This window comes from Chelonia mydas, chromosome 15 (assembly GCF_015237465.2).
Source record: "Chelonia mydas isolate rCheMyd1 chromosome 15, rCheMyd1.pri.v2, whole genome shotgun sequence".
In the NCBI taxonomy this organism is placed as follows: domain Eukaryota; kingdom Metazoa; phylum Chordata; order Testudines; family Cheloniidae; genus Chelonia; species Chelonia mydas.
Window position 1 is genome coordinate 26,175,551 of NC_057856.1, and position 17,029 is coordinate 26,192,579.

The window sequence follows — 17,029 nt, forward strand, 5'->3', positions numbered from 1 at the left end:
GCACCAGCCCGTGGCTCGCTCCCTGGCTGAAGTTAAGCTGGAGGGGGAAGAATTTAGTCTTTTGTTCATGAAGCAGGAGGTGGTTTGGAGGATGATTCAAACGGTCTAGAAGGATTTGCACAGCAAATGTTGCATATCACCATTTTTTATTTTGTGATTTATACACTGGCTTCTTCCATAACCTACTTTCTTCCCTCCTTGGTTTACTAACACTGTCCAAAATGTGTAATTATTTTGCTCCTGGGTTTTATTATTCTGCTGGTTGGCTTACTGACTGCTTTGTCTTCCTTGCCATTGATCCAAGAGTGAGCACATCTCTGGAGTATATTATTTCAAGGTACAGTAGCTTCTCACAGAATGGGTTCATTATAACCAGAATATAATCCATATGTTCCAATGCATTGAAATAATTCAGAACTTCCATTCCACTTCACTGTAAACTTGGGATTCTGCATATTGTAGACTGGGACAACATTGAACATATCTTGTATCTTACAAAAATAAAGCAGTTTTCCATAAACAATTTCTCCACAAAATCTTGCCTGCATTTTTTCAGGCTGATTTTTTGAAGAAAAATGAGTTATTTACATGCATGCTTTGAACTGGCTTTTTTTTAATGCCACCTTGTTCATTTTCACATGCAGTGTTAGTATTAATTGCTATATCACTGCTCTTCATTATCAGGTTATGGCCCTGAAATTATATAAACAACTTCTACTCCTGTTGTTGGCAGTAGCAGTTAAGGGCACAGTGCTCAGTACAGAATCAGGCTCTTGGACAATGCATCATCACTGTACTTAACTTAGGCTGTGTCTGCACAGCTGCAGTACTTCAGCTACACTGCTGTAGCATTGACACTTATTACCACAATGGAAAGGGCTTTTCCATTGCTGTGTAGTAAATCCACCCCCTCGAGAGCTGGTAGGTAGGTCCTTAGAATAACTCTTCTGTCAACCTAGGATGTCTGTGCTGGGGTTTAGATCAACTAAGCAGTGTAGCTAGGTTGACCTAGGCCTAGTCTACACCTAAAGCTTAAGGCCCCAGGCCTTTGGACTTACACATGTTCTTAACTTTACACATGTGAGTAGTCCCATTGACTATACCACTATTTCAGGACTACTAATGTGCATAAACTTAAGAGCATGAGTAAGTCCTTGGAGGCTTGAAGATCATGTATCTTTAGGTCCAGCTTATAGGCATCTTCTCCTACAATCATGTACAGTAAGTCTCCCATCCTCTAATTTGTTGCATGGATTGCTGTGCCCCATGTGGATTCCTGTTGACTTCATGGGGGTTCTGAGCTAGTGCAAAAGTCTTACTGCACACAGCAAATTGTACCAGAATCTTTCTATTTTTGATGTTTTTGCTAGAGCCCATTTCCTCTGTGTGGTTTTAAATTCATTTGGATTCACTGGATAGTATTAGAGTGCTGTCATTCAAGAAGTGGAAAAACTGCTAAATGGATTTTTAAATCTGTTAAATAGCCCTAATACCTACTTCACGGCTCTCAAATAAGAAACACAACTGCATTTGCTTTATCTTATTTCATTATAAAGGAAAACTTCAGTGTAAAAATAGTACTTCTGTATCCAGTATTTTCACAGTATTTACATGTAATGCCTAAGGTTGTTAAAACTGAAAGAGACTATCTCTTTCTCTATGTTCATTTTCAGCGCATTTGATAGAATTTTGTGTATAATCAATTTTGCTGCTTCCTCAGTCAGTTTCACTGATTGTGTGGTTCTTTCACATAGCCACAGGGAATAGAAAAATATTTAAAACACACACACTGTGAGACTCAAGGGCAGATGTAGTGTCTAGTCTACTTCCTAAATAATAAAACCTGACTAGAACTAAAGTTGACTGTCCCTTTAACTGCCCATTATGCTGGTCATAGGGTTTCCAGTTGTACTCCTGAATCTTATTTTTAGGAAAACCATGGCTTTTTAAATAGTAAGAAATTATTAGGGGTATAGAACGGCTTCCATATGAGGAGAGGTTAATAAGACTGGGACTTTTCAGCCTGGAAAAGAGATGACTAAGGGCAGGGATATGATACAGGTCTATAAAATCATGACTGGTGTGGAGAAAGTAAATAAGGAAGAGTTATTTACTCCTTCTCATAACACAAGAACTAGAGGTCACCAAATGAAATTAATAGGCAGCAGGTTTAAAACAAACAAAAGGAGGTTTTTTTTTTCACACAACTTGTGGAACTCCTTGCCAGAGGATGTTGTGATGGCCAAGACTATAACCAGGTTCAAAAAAGAACTAGATAAGTTCATGGAGGATAGGTCCATCAGTGGCTATTAGCCAGCATGGACAGGGATGGTGTCCCTAGCCTCTGTTTGCCAAAAGCTGGGAATGGGCGACAGGGGATGGATCACTTGATGATTATCTGTTCTGTTCATTCCCTCTGGGGCACCTGGTATTGGCCACTGTCGGAAGACAGGATGCGGGGCTAGATGGACCTTTGGTCTGACCCAGTATGGTTGTTCTTATGTAAGAATCTATATCATCAATATTTTTTCTCTTCTGAGGTGTATGCATGCATTTTATATATGTAATAAAAAATCCTGACCCTCAAAAGTTCTGGGGATGAGCTCCTCGGTAACATGGGAGATTTCTGTGGCCTGCTGGACTCCATTACAAACCATTTTTAACGCTGCAGAAGTTGTTTAATTGTGGAGGTTTTCTGTGTATATTTTTAGAAATGTCCTCTTTTATTTTTCTTCAGCACATTGTTTTGAAACAGCATTCTCACTTTCAGTGCCTTTTTTTTTTTTATAATTAGAATGTGTTCTTGTGGGCTGGAAACCTTCAGCTACCCTTAATCAGTGTAACACTGCTGAGAAAAGGGCAGACCATCTGCCTTTGACACGAGTACTATATTAGATTGTAAACCATGAAATTGCTTTTATTTCAAATAATAACATAACTCAAATTTGATATCAAAACAGAACAAAGTGACTGGTGTAAAACAACCTCCTGACGGTCAAATAAATGTCACTGTCATACTTCAATGGCTAAAAACAGAATGCAACTCTTTAGTGGCATTGGTAGACAGGCATCCATTTGACTGACAGGCAACTGTGCTCAGAACAGCAGTTAGTTCTCCTTTGAGTACCATGCATCAGGCTGGTAGTTAAGCACAATTCTATTAAATGCAGTGTATTCTACTAAACACCCATTCTGATGAGACCGAGTAGCTTATCCTGGCAATTTCCTGCATCCATATTTTATTTTAAAAGTGATAGGTGATAATGAGAAAAAGAGCTTTACTTTCTATTGTCTTCTAGTTTGTATATTGTTAAAATTTAAGGGATTTAATATTGCAGATTAAATGACTTTTTTTAGAGCTGAAAGAAAATCTGTGTTAATTAACACCAATACTACTTGTTTTCATCATTAGCTCACTAGCACAGTTCTACTTTTATCCATTAATTGCTGTATTAATTTAACTATATGCAGTGAATGTAATTATATACAATATGGACTACTAAAAGTGACTCTTGGATATAAAGGGGTGATAGCCTTAAGTCTCATTCCTTCTCTGACAATGACTTCTTTCACAGCGTATGATGTCCTGGAGTTGCAGACTACTGGTTTTAGTTACCATAGTAACTAGTATCAGTGGTAACTCTAGGGCAAACTCACTTGTGAATTAGCAGAGTCCAGTTACTCAGTAGTGGGAAATGTTGAATCTGAATAGTCATTGCATTTTAACTTTTGGGAAGTTGCCCCTCTCAAAATCTAGTAAGTTGCCATTGGGAATCAACCTTTGACTCCATTGCTTTGCTGCTACAGGGTTTGTTTATATCGTGACATAATGTGCCTCTACGAGTGTATGATTTCTAAAGCGTACTACAGTGTTGCATTCCGATAGATCCATGTAGACCCTGCTGGTGCATTTTAACATAGTGCTGTTTGAAAAAGTACAATGTTGAAGTGTACTAGTGCACACCAGCCAGGTCTATGTGGACCAATTAATGCATAACGATTTAGCATGCTTTAGATATCACACCCCTGCAAAGCACATAACCCCACCATGTAAACAATCCCATAGAGTAGTCCTCTAATTGGGACACCCTAATCTCCCTATTAAGAGAAAAGGCCACTTTAAAAAGAAAGGGGGGAGAGAGAGAAATACAAATGCTTCTCACTGCATTTAATCTTCTGATCCAGGGGTCAGCATCCTTCGGCACGCAGCCCATCAAGGTAATCCGCTGGCGGACCGCGAGACATTTTGTTTACGTTGACTGTCCACAGGCACAGCCCCCCGCAGCTCCCTGTGGCTGTGGTTCGCTTTTCCCAGGCTAAAGTGTAGGGGCTAAACTTTGCCTTCATTTACGTCCATGCAACCCCACTAGCTCCAGTAAGGTTGCATAGGTATAAGTGCAGAGACAATTTGGCCTCCAGCATTAGACTGTTACACCACTAAAGCACTTTTTAACCATGGATCTGTGGTTTTTTTTTTTAAAAAGCAGTTAAGTATAATTACCTCCACTTTTGGAGTGGAGGGAAATGGGCACAGAGAGGCTAAATGACATGCCCAAAGTTACACAGTGAATCAGCAGGAGGAGTCAAGAATAGAATTTGGGTCTTCTGACTCTCTTCCCATGCCTTATACACTGGACCACACTACTTTGCTAAACACACCTTAATTCTTTAGCACTAACTGACTGTATGTTCACTATGCTAAAGTCATACATGTGTGGACAAGTAGCAACTATTAGATTGATGATAATGAATGGCAAACTGGCACCCAGGAATAAATTTTAATAAAAGAGCTAGCCTGATTAATTGGGATGTGTTTAATCAAATGGAGTGTGTACTAATGTAAATGTAGTTCGAGGGTCAATTACGTATATACAAATGAAAATTTGCAAATGCTCAAGTCAGGTTTCAGATTCCATGTATCTGCAGTGATGGTTGCTGAAAGCCTTTTTTATATTAACATCATTCTGTGTTGATGTTACCTGTCCTGACCTGTAATGTGTGTACTCATTTGAGAGAAACGTACACTCGGTTCTGATATTTGCAGACTGTAGTTTAGTAACTGCATCACTGAAGTAGGCCTAAGGATTTAGCTAGTCTAGTATCCCATGTCACACAGTGCCCAGTACCAGTCTGATGACTTGGGGAACCTATTTACAATTTATGAATTCTGGTTGATATGAAGTTATAAAAATTGCTGTATCATGAATGCCTGTCTGTGTGTATCCACCATTGCATCCAGGTACAATGGTGTATCATCAGAATGCACCAACCATCTATTCAGGGTGAAGCATCTTGGGACAATGGGTTTCTCTTCCCTTGTCTGCAGCAGTGGAGAAAATGGAAATTCTCCAAGCAGGACAAAGATGAAGGCAACAGAGCAGGAGGATATAAAAGGATTTACTGGGGGAAGGTGCAGAGAGACTCATAGATAGGCAGGGGATGGATCAGACAAGATCCGAGGAGGCAAGCTGGGGGCATAAAGACTCCATGTTTCAGAACCCAAGCCATGCACTGCAAACAGAAGGAGCTCAGCTGGCACCAGGCAATGCTGATCTCGCCCAAAGAGTGCCCTGCAGTGATGAGGAAACTGAGGCAGGGACATGAATACAGAGCTTATTATTTTTATGGAGATCTGTGTTTCTTGTGCTATTAAATAGAGCAGTGGTGGTTCAGAATCATGTGCAAAGTCTGTGTGTATGTCAAGCACTTACATCTATCACGTGTGCCTTTGAAGAGGTAAATCAAAATGCTCTCTCTTGTAGAGTTCTGGGTGAGGGTGTGTTTAAGCTATGGGGGGTGAGTCTAATGGGCCAGCACTGGTTCCAGGGACAGGGGGCTGCACGGTCTGAACTCTCAGTTGTGAGGACCAGATTAAAAATCTGCACCCTGAGAATGTGCCCAGAGGCCCTAAAATAGGGACAGTGCCTGGGCTCCTTTCAGATGCCAGAGTCTTAAAACACAGGATTCGGCAGCTGGGTCACCTCACAATGGCCTGGTGTGTGGGCCAAGAGGGGACACTCAAGTGGATCTGTGACATACAGATTTTTAAGAGGAAGTCTTTGGGGCTCGGAGACTTGCAGTTGGGGCAGCATTATGATTTGCAGAGCCAATAAACGAGCAAAGCCCCAGGTTGCTGGAAGTGGTGAGTTAGGTTGTAAGTTGCAGTGTCTGCACAGGGCCCTTAAAAAGAGCAAGAGTAACCAAGCAGTTAATTACGTTGACTGGTCTAACAGAGAACCTGTTAGGTTCTGACCTTGTCTGCACTAGAGAAATTTTGCAAAAATTACCCATCATTGTTTATACTGTTTTTCGCCTCCATTTGTGTTGGCAGTATTAGAAGCCTTAGTGTAGGCAGTTTGCTGGCATTTAAAATACAATGTCAATTAGATTTGCTTTGAGTGGTTTTAGAAGCAGGGTATCTAGCAGCAGGGATGCTAAAGCAGCATATCTTCTAATACCAGCATTCCAACAGTTGTATCAATGGGATTTTTTTTTTTAAAGTAAAATTCTCAAGTTTAGAAAGGGCTTTAGGGACTGAATTTTAAGCTAGTCTGTGTCTGTTCTGCTGCATTCTGCTGTTACTATGATACAACAATGGAAAGGAACGTTAACTAGTATTTTGTGCATTTGACTTGTGTGAACTAAATCAAGACAGCTAATATCTGTGTATCAGTTTCTCACTTGTAAAATGCCATAATAGCTACCTCACAGGGTATTGTGAGGATTATTTTTTCTAAAGTGCTTTGAGATCTTTGAGTTAAAGGTATATTACAAGTGCAAGTAGTATTCTAGTCAGGGCTGCCAAGGGGTTGGTGTTCTGACTCAGCTTAGATGGGTATGAGCTTGGATGTGAAACTACTTAAAATTGAAGGCCCTTCAGATGGGAAAGGATTACTAAATCTGATTAGACAAAATTAAATATATATTTTTACTTTTAGTCACTTAGCAACCTGTGGTGGTTTAACTGGATGTAGGCAGGGCTTTGGAGCTGTGCTCTGGCTCCAGCCAAAAACCTGCAGCTCCACTGCCCCAGAGCTGCTCCACAGGCTCCGCTCCAAATCCCTGGATGTAGGAGAGTTTTGCACACCTACCTGGCAGCTAGAGCCAAAACTAAGAGCCAGGTATTGCTGTAGGAGGGATGCTTGAGCCAGAGATAGGTAAGAAGGATAATGGTACTGCTATACCTAGGAATTGTAATGTGCCACATGGTTTATATGTATATCAGCCACTTAGTTCAATTTGTTTTTAAGAACTGTTTAATCTCTCTGCATTGTTTCTAATTTCCTCTTAAAAATCCTGAGAATTTTCACGGTTAATTTTCTTCATCTTTGTCAAATATGTTACCATGTACTGCGTTTCCAATGTAACAGGTCATTCTAGCTCAGCTTTTTATTGTGGATGCTGGAGAGTGTTACTGCTACATAGTAACTGTCAACATTGCATTTTTTTGTTGTTCCAAAACGAAGAAGGCTGTTCATTAAAGACACAGTCAGGTTAAAAGTATGTAAATATTAAAAACAATAATCTGATGCTGGTGTTACTATTCTTTAGTATATTTAAACTGAAAGAAACTTTAATCTGACCCTTCACTTACATGGTTTGTTTAAGTCTTGCATTTCACTCTGCTTGGACAATAAAAATAGGCTGATCAAATATCACATCTTAAATTGTTTCGTTGTCAGATGATCATGCACTGGTATAATGTGATGGTATTTGGGTTGCACATACCATGGGGGAATTCGTTAAATCCAAACAGTTGTTGAAATAAAAAAACAACATGAACGTCTGTTAATAGGTTCTGTAAAGCTACCTTAGCCTAAATTGTGAATTTAAATTATTGTAACAGGAAGATTTATGTGGTTCTTTATACTGAAGGACATTCCTTACTGGACAATGTCATTGACCCTCTTAGATGGATCCAGTTTTACAAACTGTGGCTGTATTGTCATCTAGCTGACTAGTATACAAGCTTCCAAATACAGAGTGCTGCAAGAGAAACATCCACTCTTGCCTCTGAAGTCTGGCAAATATATCTTTCTGAATACTCCATCAGAGTTTTTGTTTATAACTCTGACGTCACCCAACAAAGGTGTATTATCAAAATGCTCTAAGTACCTGTATTGCAGTTGTGCCCTATCAGGATCCTGGCCCCACTGCTATAGGTGCTGTACGAACACATAGGAAGGCATCGTCCATGACCCATAAAGATTACAAGCTAATTCTAAAGCCTTTCTTTACAATAAGCTCTTATTAAGAGGTAATTGTTAGTTTTAAGTATACTTCTCTCATTTTATTAATAAAATAATCCTCAACTGCTGTATTTCAGTGAGTTGTAGTAATATACTGTGGACTTAATTCTGTCCCCCCTTCTACAGTCCACTTATACTGCTCCAGCGTTAAGAGGGCAGAACACAACCCTTGGGAATATCCCTTATATAAAATGGCTCTTCTGCTGGCATAGGGTTGGCAGAGCAACCCTGTGTTGCCCTTTTGCATAGCCCTGGCCTAGGGACATAATGGGCTGAGGAATGGGAGGTGGATGGAGTGCTCTGTGTTCCAGCTATTCTGGACCATAGAACGGTGTCTAGATGGCCATTCAAGACTGTCATAATTTAGAGCAGGCCCAGAATTTGGATGCTGCAAAGGGTGGTGTTTAGCCATTGTTGGGGTGGGGATGCAACACATACACACACACACACACACACACACACACACACGCTGTATCTCATGCAAAGGGCAAGAAACAACCTGGCCCTCCCTTGCACAGTTTATCTACAGAACAAAATTGATTAATTTATGCTACCTTTTCAAGATGTATCTAATCTAATTATAGTTGTGTTTAATTTTGTGGCCAAGACTACCAAACAAAATGGGGTTTAATAATCCCTGTGTATTAGTTCTCTACTGACAGTGCCACTATCAAGTATTAAAGATTTCTGCTATCCTCAAACTTGATGTAGTAATAAACCTCTTGAAGACAGGATTCTAGGCTAGATGAATAAATGATCTATTTCAGTGTATTGTTTCTTGTGTTTTAAAGTAATTAGTAATGGATTCAGGGGACTCTGACTGGTTATCCTTTCAATTTCTAATGAACATGCTTATGTCCCTTGGCTTCCCTGTACTGTCAGGAGGCTTTGTATGAGCTCCTTACAATAAGTCTCACTGAATGGTATAGATACTAGTCAGGAAGACTGGCTCAGTCTTTTTTTTTTTTTTTTTTTTTTTTTTTTAATCACCATTTTTTTCTATTTTAAGTGTTTCTCTCCATGAGAATGAGTAGCACAGTCATGAAGACTGATGGAGATAGAATCAGTACAGCTGTCCTTGAACATGAAAACTGGCAGGAGTGGGGGGAAATCCTATATACAATATTTTTGTAAACTTTTTTTTTGTTTGCAGACCTAGACGTGAAATAGCTGGGTGCTGAAAGTTGGAATTTGGAATGGAAATTTGTAAAGATATTAGGTGTTCCAGCACTGACTAGAGCAATTTTTAAGTCTCTTTTCCAGAGGTTTTAGGATTCAATTGTATCTGAGCTCCTAAATTCCTAAATCCTTTTTGAAAATGATAGGCATTGTGGTGCTGAGTGCAGCAACACTTAAATATCCTTTAAAAATGTGCACCTTAATCTACTTCTTGCTTGAACATGTATAAATAGGCAGAAAGAGATCACAAAGAACAGTAGAAGAAGACTGGGAAAGGAGGGGAGATGAGAGCAGTCTTATTTGTTGGGTTGCACTTGCATTGACAATTCTACATTCAGTTTTATTAATGTAGCGATTAGTGCCTCAAGTAATACCCCACTTAGAGGCTGACATTAGATCTGTAGGAGGGACTTTCCATATTACAAGAAATTAGTAATGTTACTAGCTTCATGGGGTAGAGAAATGTGAGATTTCGATCTTAATAGCCTAATCCAGTGTTTCCCAAACTATTGAAAGTTGCAGAGTTTAAATATGGGAAATCTAGTAATGAGTCATTTAGTTTAATAGCTCCATTGGCTCCTTACCCTTCTGCTCCATCACTCTCTGTTGAATCACAGATCGGAAGGCTAGTGACAGCAATTGTTATGTGAGATCTAGTCTGGGCCAGTGGAATTTTGTAGCACTTGGAAATCAGATTCTGCACCCATGACCACTTCACCATCACTGCTTTTCGCCTTATGGGATCCACTGCAACTTGACTGTAAACTTGAGGAGTGCAAGTCCAACTCTTTCTGGAGAAATGGCTGTGTGTAGGTGATAGCAACCATAGGAGAAGTTGGGTGGGTGAAGAACACAACACGGCTCTTGATTTTTGTAGCCAGCTGAAATCTAATGTGGTCTTGGGTGGTGGTGGTGGTGTAGTTGCAAAGCTGTCTCTGTGCTCCATGCAAACAGCACCTGTCATGTTAAACTCAAGGAGACAGTCTTTTAATTACACTTTAATGCTAGTATTTGATCTTAACTGTGGGAGAGGGAACATAAGTGGCCATTTGTTACTATGTCATACCACAGCATAAACTCCTGGCTACCAAAAATAGGAGTCCCTCTTTTTGGGGGTGGGGAGAAGGGGTCCTCTCTAAATAATGCAGATACACTTGAGTTAGCAGGGGGGGTTTCTTTCTTTTCTGCTTTCTATAGAAAGTGGGGACCAGTGATTGTGGACAGGATCCAAATCTATGACTCAGTCAATACCTTCTGGAAATAATATTTACTGCTCTCTTGTTAATATAAATGACAGCAAAAATCAGGTTCTCTTCCCCCAGGCCCCTGGTTGAAGCCTTTCTGCTATATCAGGATGCTCTTAACAACTGAATCCCACAGGCAGGGGAGTGCTGGCAGTAGAATTCACTGACTTGAACCTTTGCCCCCTATACCTAGAACTGATTTCTTTATTTTCCCCAAGGAGAGTTTACTTTTTTTAAATCTAAGGGGGTGTCTCTGATTAGCAATAGGACTCCCTCACTCCCAGTGGATGGCTTTTATATGGTTTGTGCACAAGGCTTCAGTTTGTCCATTAGTATGCTTCTTTCTCACTCTGTCCAATCTATGCTCCATTTTATTCTTTCTCTCACAGGATTTTTTCTCTTTATTCAAGCCTTTCCTCAAACATACATCCAAAAACATTAGTCAGACTTCAGACCCCCACTATAGTTCAAAATTAGTGTAAACAAATCCATCCCTAATAGTAAAAATGTTAAGTTTACAGTCCTTTGGCTTGTAAAACATAACAACAGTGCTGAAACTTGAAGCACAACACTAATTCATATGCTGCTACTCTTGTGAAACTGACAAAATGACATGCCAGGAAAGTTACTTCTCCCAAACTGCTGTAGACATATACCATAAGCAAGCTTCCTTTGCAGTTGTCCAAGTGATTGATCACTGCTCCTTATAAACTGGAGGGTTTGTTTGTTTGTTTATTTATTGTTGCTGGTGGGAATGGGTTCATTAGCGCATCACTGTTTCCCCCTTGCCAGTTGGTGGTGTGATGATATTGTCAGATGCACAAATAATGTAATTTCTGTCCAATAGCACTCAACAGTATGCAGTATTTGTAGTAGAAGCTGCTAGTTAGGCCACTCTGTGCCAAACTGTGTGGTAATGTATAATGCTGCATGGTCCACAAGGAAATTACTTGGAATCATTCAAAGCTGTTAAACTGTAACTAGGGTGAGAATATAACTTCTTCTAGAGGGGAAAGTTGTTTAGTGTGTACAGTTTTGCTAGCAGTCAAGATTAGCCAAGACAGAAACATGGTTTAGCCTCCCTTCCTGTGTGAAATCATTAAGTATTCAACTAGGGAGTTTCAAAAGAGCTGAAGGTAAAGTTCCTAAATCTCACTGAATTTTAATAAGATTTGGGTGCCTAACACTTTAGACTCTTGAAAAATCCCAACTCCAAACTCCAGCTGTGTGGAACTCATTTAATTTTGTCCATGGGTTGTATTTCCATTGACTTCAATGGGCTTTGGACAAGCCCTAAATGCACATTAGTAAAAGGATCTGCAAAAATTCATTTTGAAACGGGCTTGAAGCGTCTATTTACTTTTCAGAGTGAGTAAAAGGGAAAGGCAGGGAGGAATATTCTCTTGCTTCCTGCTTGTCAGCATGTGATGCTTATATCTAGTTTTACCACATTGCTTAAAAATGTAACTTCACATAGTAAACTTCCTTTTTGCTTAACAATACCTCTAGTCAAATCAACATGCTTCAACATTATGTTCTCTTCCTTTCTTCTCAGTCTCATGAGGTCCTTTCTGTTTCTGAAACCATGGAGAGGCTCTCTAGTCTTACTCCATTCTGTTTCCCATGTTGCCCATTCCCTTCCCAAATTACCCTCTCTAAGTTCCATCAGCCCTTCTGTCTAGGCGAAAGATTGGACAAAAACCCCTTTTCCCCTTTTGGAGACCATCACTGGTGATCCTTACTCAGGAACAGTTTGCTGTTGACTGAGCTAAGGCTCTCAGCTCCAGGGCAAATCGCACAGCTCCCTTTTTGGAGCACTCTTAGCCCATGAAATATTGGGTGGGTATCAGGGGAGCAGCTGTTTTTGTGTGTGTGTGTGGTATTTCTTGCTTTTAAGTAGACCTTGCATGCTCACGGGAAGGAAGGCTGTTACCCTTCAAACATCAATGCTGAATTTGGTTTTTCAGGTCTTCATCTCTTGAACAAAATTGGGTCCTTTCGGCTTTAGTAATCTTGCACATTGGCAAATGGTATCTGCCCACAGCCCCTTTCAAAGGGAGCAGAGTTCTCCCCGACAGTCCTCCTGTTACTCATCTTGGCTCCAAGTTAATTTTTTCCTATTCCAGTATCTGATATAGTCTGTATCTACCCAGCTGGTTCCAGGCCTGAAGGAAATGTCAGGAACTGGTAACAGGAATCACGGCACTATGTGGTTGGTTCATTCATTGGTCTCCACTGAGAGAGCCAAAAATGGGGCTAATTAGTGCCACACATAGTGGTGTCCTTGCTATCAATTAAATTCATGTCATCCAAAAGGCTGACACTTGGGACAGTTTTTTAAAATGTATTGACACTAGCAGTAATTCCTCTATAAAAGAGAACAGTCTCAAGTTTGCTCACAGTAATCACATGGCACCCTTACTATGAGCTGGAGGAAGCTACACCCTTCCTGCTCTTGCACTGGATTCTGACTGACCTCTTGTGATAACTGCCTGTCTCCACAACAAAATTTACCATATTAAGCAACCATGCTATAAAAGCAACCCAACCAATTTAAAAACTGAAACTTTGCTTGGGTGGATGGAACCAAGGTTTAACCTGTTTAAATCAGATTACAAGGCATATCCTGATTCTTTGACATGGTTAGTAGCATCCAGTGGTGCCAGCCACTTTGGCAAAAAATAAACAGTTTTATAACATGATCATCCAACACAGTAACAGCTTTGTGGACTGTCTATAAATCTAATGCCCCTTTTTTCTGCAGCTTTTTTATTGCCCCCCTGATGCACCATTTGTGCTGGGTCAGGGACAAAGTTAAAGGACTGTTTGAATGTTGTTTCAGCTAAACCAGTTTCTTACAAGGTTTTGTTTTGCTGGTGAATATGGGCAATGCCAAACTGGAAACAGTGTTTGAGCACTGCATCTTAAACATGGTTCCCCAGCTCTCTGCACCCCAGGATAAACTTATCCTAAATCAACAAGAGGAAGAGTATTTGTTTTGCATCCCTCATTTTTGATATTAAGGCAGCTCTGTGTGGTGTGCTCATGTGAGCACCGTAAATAGTTCTAGAGGGAGAGATCAGCTGTCCAAGAACAGAGGGCATGTTGGAATTCCAAATATTCCTGCCTCCTTCTGAAATTAAATGTTTTTAATCAGCATCTCATGGAAACTGACTAGCTGAAGCATGAGACTTCCTTTACACTAGAAGGGGCAATTAAATACTTGATTCTTCAACCATGATTTTTTAAAAGGCTTGGAGTCTTTATCATCCTTATCCATTTGATGAAGCTTACTTGGAGTCTGTTTTGGTCATATTAATCTTCCTTTAAGTATTAGCATAGAATATCTGAGCTGTCTTTAAATCATGGAATGTTCTTGAGGCTAAAATAGAGTTGACAGCTAAGCTGTCAAATTTCAAGACAAGCACCAGTAAAGTAATGGAGAGAAGATAAATTAATGTGCATGAAAATGAAACTCTTCACTGCTTAGTGAATATAAATGCTGTAGATAGAATACATTTACTTTGCTGCTGAACATGCCTAGTATGCCCCAGCATTCCATTACATTCATTGGGACAGGAGAAGGGTGCACCAGCAGTGAAGAGGCTGCATATAATGATCTGTGTCTGTGTGTGTTTTAGACTGACTCCTGTCTAACCTGGGTCCAGTTAAAGCTTTTTGCCTATTCCATAGATCTGAGCTCCACAAATATCCAGTTATAACTTGTGCTCTGATGATTGAAAAAGTTGCTCTAGATCAAAGCTTGCTTCGTAGTCTGGGATAAAATAAATATTGTGTATGTGGCCAGTCATGGTATGTCTTGAATCATTCTCTTCCACGCATTTGTCTCTAAAATGTGAAACTTCTCACAGTTGAGAAACCACATTTTAAAAACTTTTATAACCTAGTAGTAAACTAAATCACAAGGTCTGTACATTTATCCTGTCAAGGGTATATTGTAATATGTGAAACTAGCTATTGATCACAGGCCTTGAATGCGTGTTGTAGCTGTTTGTGTAAAAGCATAAGTTGGCAAATGCTTTCCAGTGATTTGTGTCCTCAGACATCTCAATACAAATGTAATGAACAGGAAATCTAATTAGACATAGTTTGATACAGCTAAGGGAAAGTGACAAATTGAGTGTCTGTTGCTACTTGTTATGGCTCAATTTTTTTTTTTCCATTTCTAGTTTTTTGTTCGCATTGCTTGCTGTGTTCATAGTACTCAACAGTTTGAAGGCTTTTTTATTATGTGAACAAGACTGATGCATTTAATTTATACTGAGTACAGATCTTTTTTGTCTAAATCACTAATGGGACATGGTAAGACAATATTTGGATTGAACTGATAGGAGACACTAGTTCCAATTATTTCAGTGACTCTTAATATGACAGAACTAGTATCTCAGTGTGTATGAATTTAGCCCTGATAATTACATACATGTATGTACCCTCATAAGTTTACTTCTCATTTGTTTCTGATTTAAACACATGCTGACGAATGAATGAAGCCCTCTGATAAAGGAGACCAAATGTTGCTTGCTGAAATGTTCTTGTATTTCTGCTTTACTCAAAAGCAACTGCTCTGTCTCAGAGCCAAATTTATCATGATAAAGTATTTGTTTTTCAAGAGAAATGGCAGGATTAAAGTCTCTAAGCAACTGTAAATGCTTAAAAGAATCCTCTGAAAGAGTTACTTTTAAAGTTTCCTCTCTTGTGAGGGACATTTCTGCATTGGATAAAGGAATAGTTTAGATGGCCTAGCAGGGATGATAAATCTAATAGAAGACTTCACCTGATGGTCATATAATATGAATGGAAACATCTCAATTTGCATTTAAAGGAACATTGAGCTATTTCTGCCTTATGTGGCAGAGGCAGGGGAGAACTTTGTTAGGATCAGGGGTGAAATCCTGGCCCCACTGCGGTAAATGGCAAAACTGGCATTGAATTTAGTGGGGTCAGGATTTCACCCCACAAGCTTGGATACTCCTAAGTGCCACTCCAATGATGATGCAGTTTTAAGGCATTCTGCCCAAACAGAGGAGTGCTAGATTGGTCCAATGTCAGTCCCTTCTGGTCCAGCTGGTGTAGGGGATATTCTGGAGTGGGAGTGAGAAGGGAAAAATTGGGGTGCACCCTGACGATCCTGGCTAGTAGGGCAGATCCTTGTATAGGCGATAACAACCCTCCTCAAGTTAGAGCATCCCTGAGTGGTTCCACCCCCAGTAGTTTGGTTGTGCCCCAGACATACTCCAGAATCAGGGGAAATAAAGTTGGCCTAAAACTACACAGGTCCACCTTCCCCTCGTTTGCCAAGTGCTGCTCTCGTGCACCTGAGAGAGCTCTTGGTATTTCTTGCTAACCAGGAAGATATGCTATATCTGTTCTCACAATTTAAGCTATTATATAGCTTAACACTTATTCAGAGCCTTATTTTTTTTACATTGTTTTGTTGTAAAATAATGAATGACGTTTCTTATTTCCTTCATTAAATTTTTACTTTTGACTTGTTTCAAGCTGCATGGATGGAAATTGGAATTCAATGAAAAATGTTGTCTGTGCATTTTTAAAATGTTGTTTAAATAAAAACTAACCTTAATGTGCTGGATATATAAATTTATTTTTTTGTATCAAAACAGTATTGCATTTAAAACAACTGATTAGAGGAAGTATTATCTATAGCTAACAAATTGATCTGTTTGTTTCTGGTCACCATGTCCTTCAGTATTTTTAGAAGTAGTAGATCTGAATCTCCTGTTTTTGTTCATGAATTTGAAGAGGAAAAAAAGCTTTTTTGCTTTTTCAATTCCCAACTGGTTTCTCAACTTTGAATGAACTAGTTATTGAGATGAAATAAAGAGAATATTCTCTACACCAGGAGAAGATGCTACTGCTGTCAAAAGCTGCTTTAGCACTACAACAAACCCTAGTCCCAGGTGCTTAACCAGTGACTTCCAGCAGTTCAGCGGTTTAACTTTTATTTTTAAAACTTCGGCAGCAAACACGTACTGTCTGAATATTTTCTTATTCCATTCAAATTATTTTAATAAATTTAAAATAAGTTTAGGCTTTATTATGAATTGTCATAATTTCAAATTTATTTTAGTTTTTTAAAAATCCAGTTTTGAATTTGTTTTAAATCGGATGTTTATCCACTCTCTGATTAGGACTTCCCTGCAGTGTTTGGAGCCCAAACTTTGCAGCATAGTGCTACTGCACGACAATCAGTAAGTGACATTGCCAAGTCTGTTTTCATTGTCCAGATGTAGTGAGAATTAAATTATATCATTAAAATATTGTATTGATCTAAAAATGGAAATGTTTAAATCTGTTAATGTTAAACCTGTTTGTAAA

At 39.4% G+C, this 17,029-nt stretch overlaps 1 protein-coding gene across 5 annotated transcripts in view; it reads left to right on the forward strand.

Annotated features, from left to right (window-relative positions):
- ORAI1 (ORAI calcium release-activated calcium modulator 1) overlaps positions 1 to 17,029 on the forward strand; it is a 32,378-nt gene that overhangs the window by 897 nt on the left and 14,452 nt on the right. For 2 of the 5 annotated variants that reach the window (XM_037878358.2, XM_037878361.2), the window contains exon 2: positions 16,843 to 16,902. The exons of the other annotated variants lie outside the window; for them this stretch is intronic. In XM_037878358.2, the coding sequence (XP_037734286.1) occupies positions 16,843 to 16,902 (60 nt within the window). The remainder of the gene's footprint in view (positions 1 to 16,842; positions 16,903 to 17,029) is intronic. 5 annotated transcript variants of the gene reach the window in all.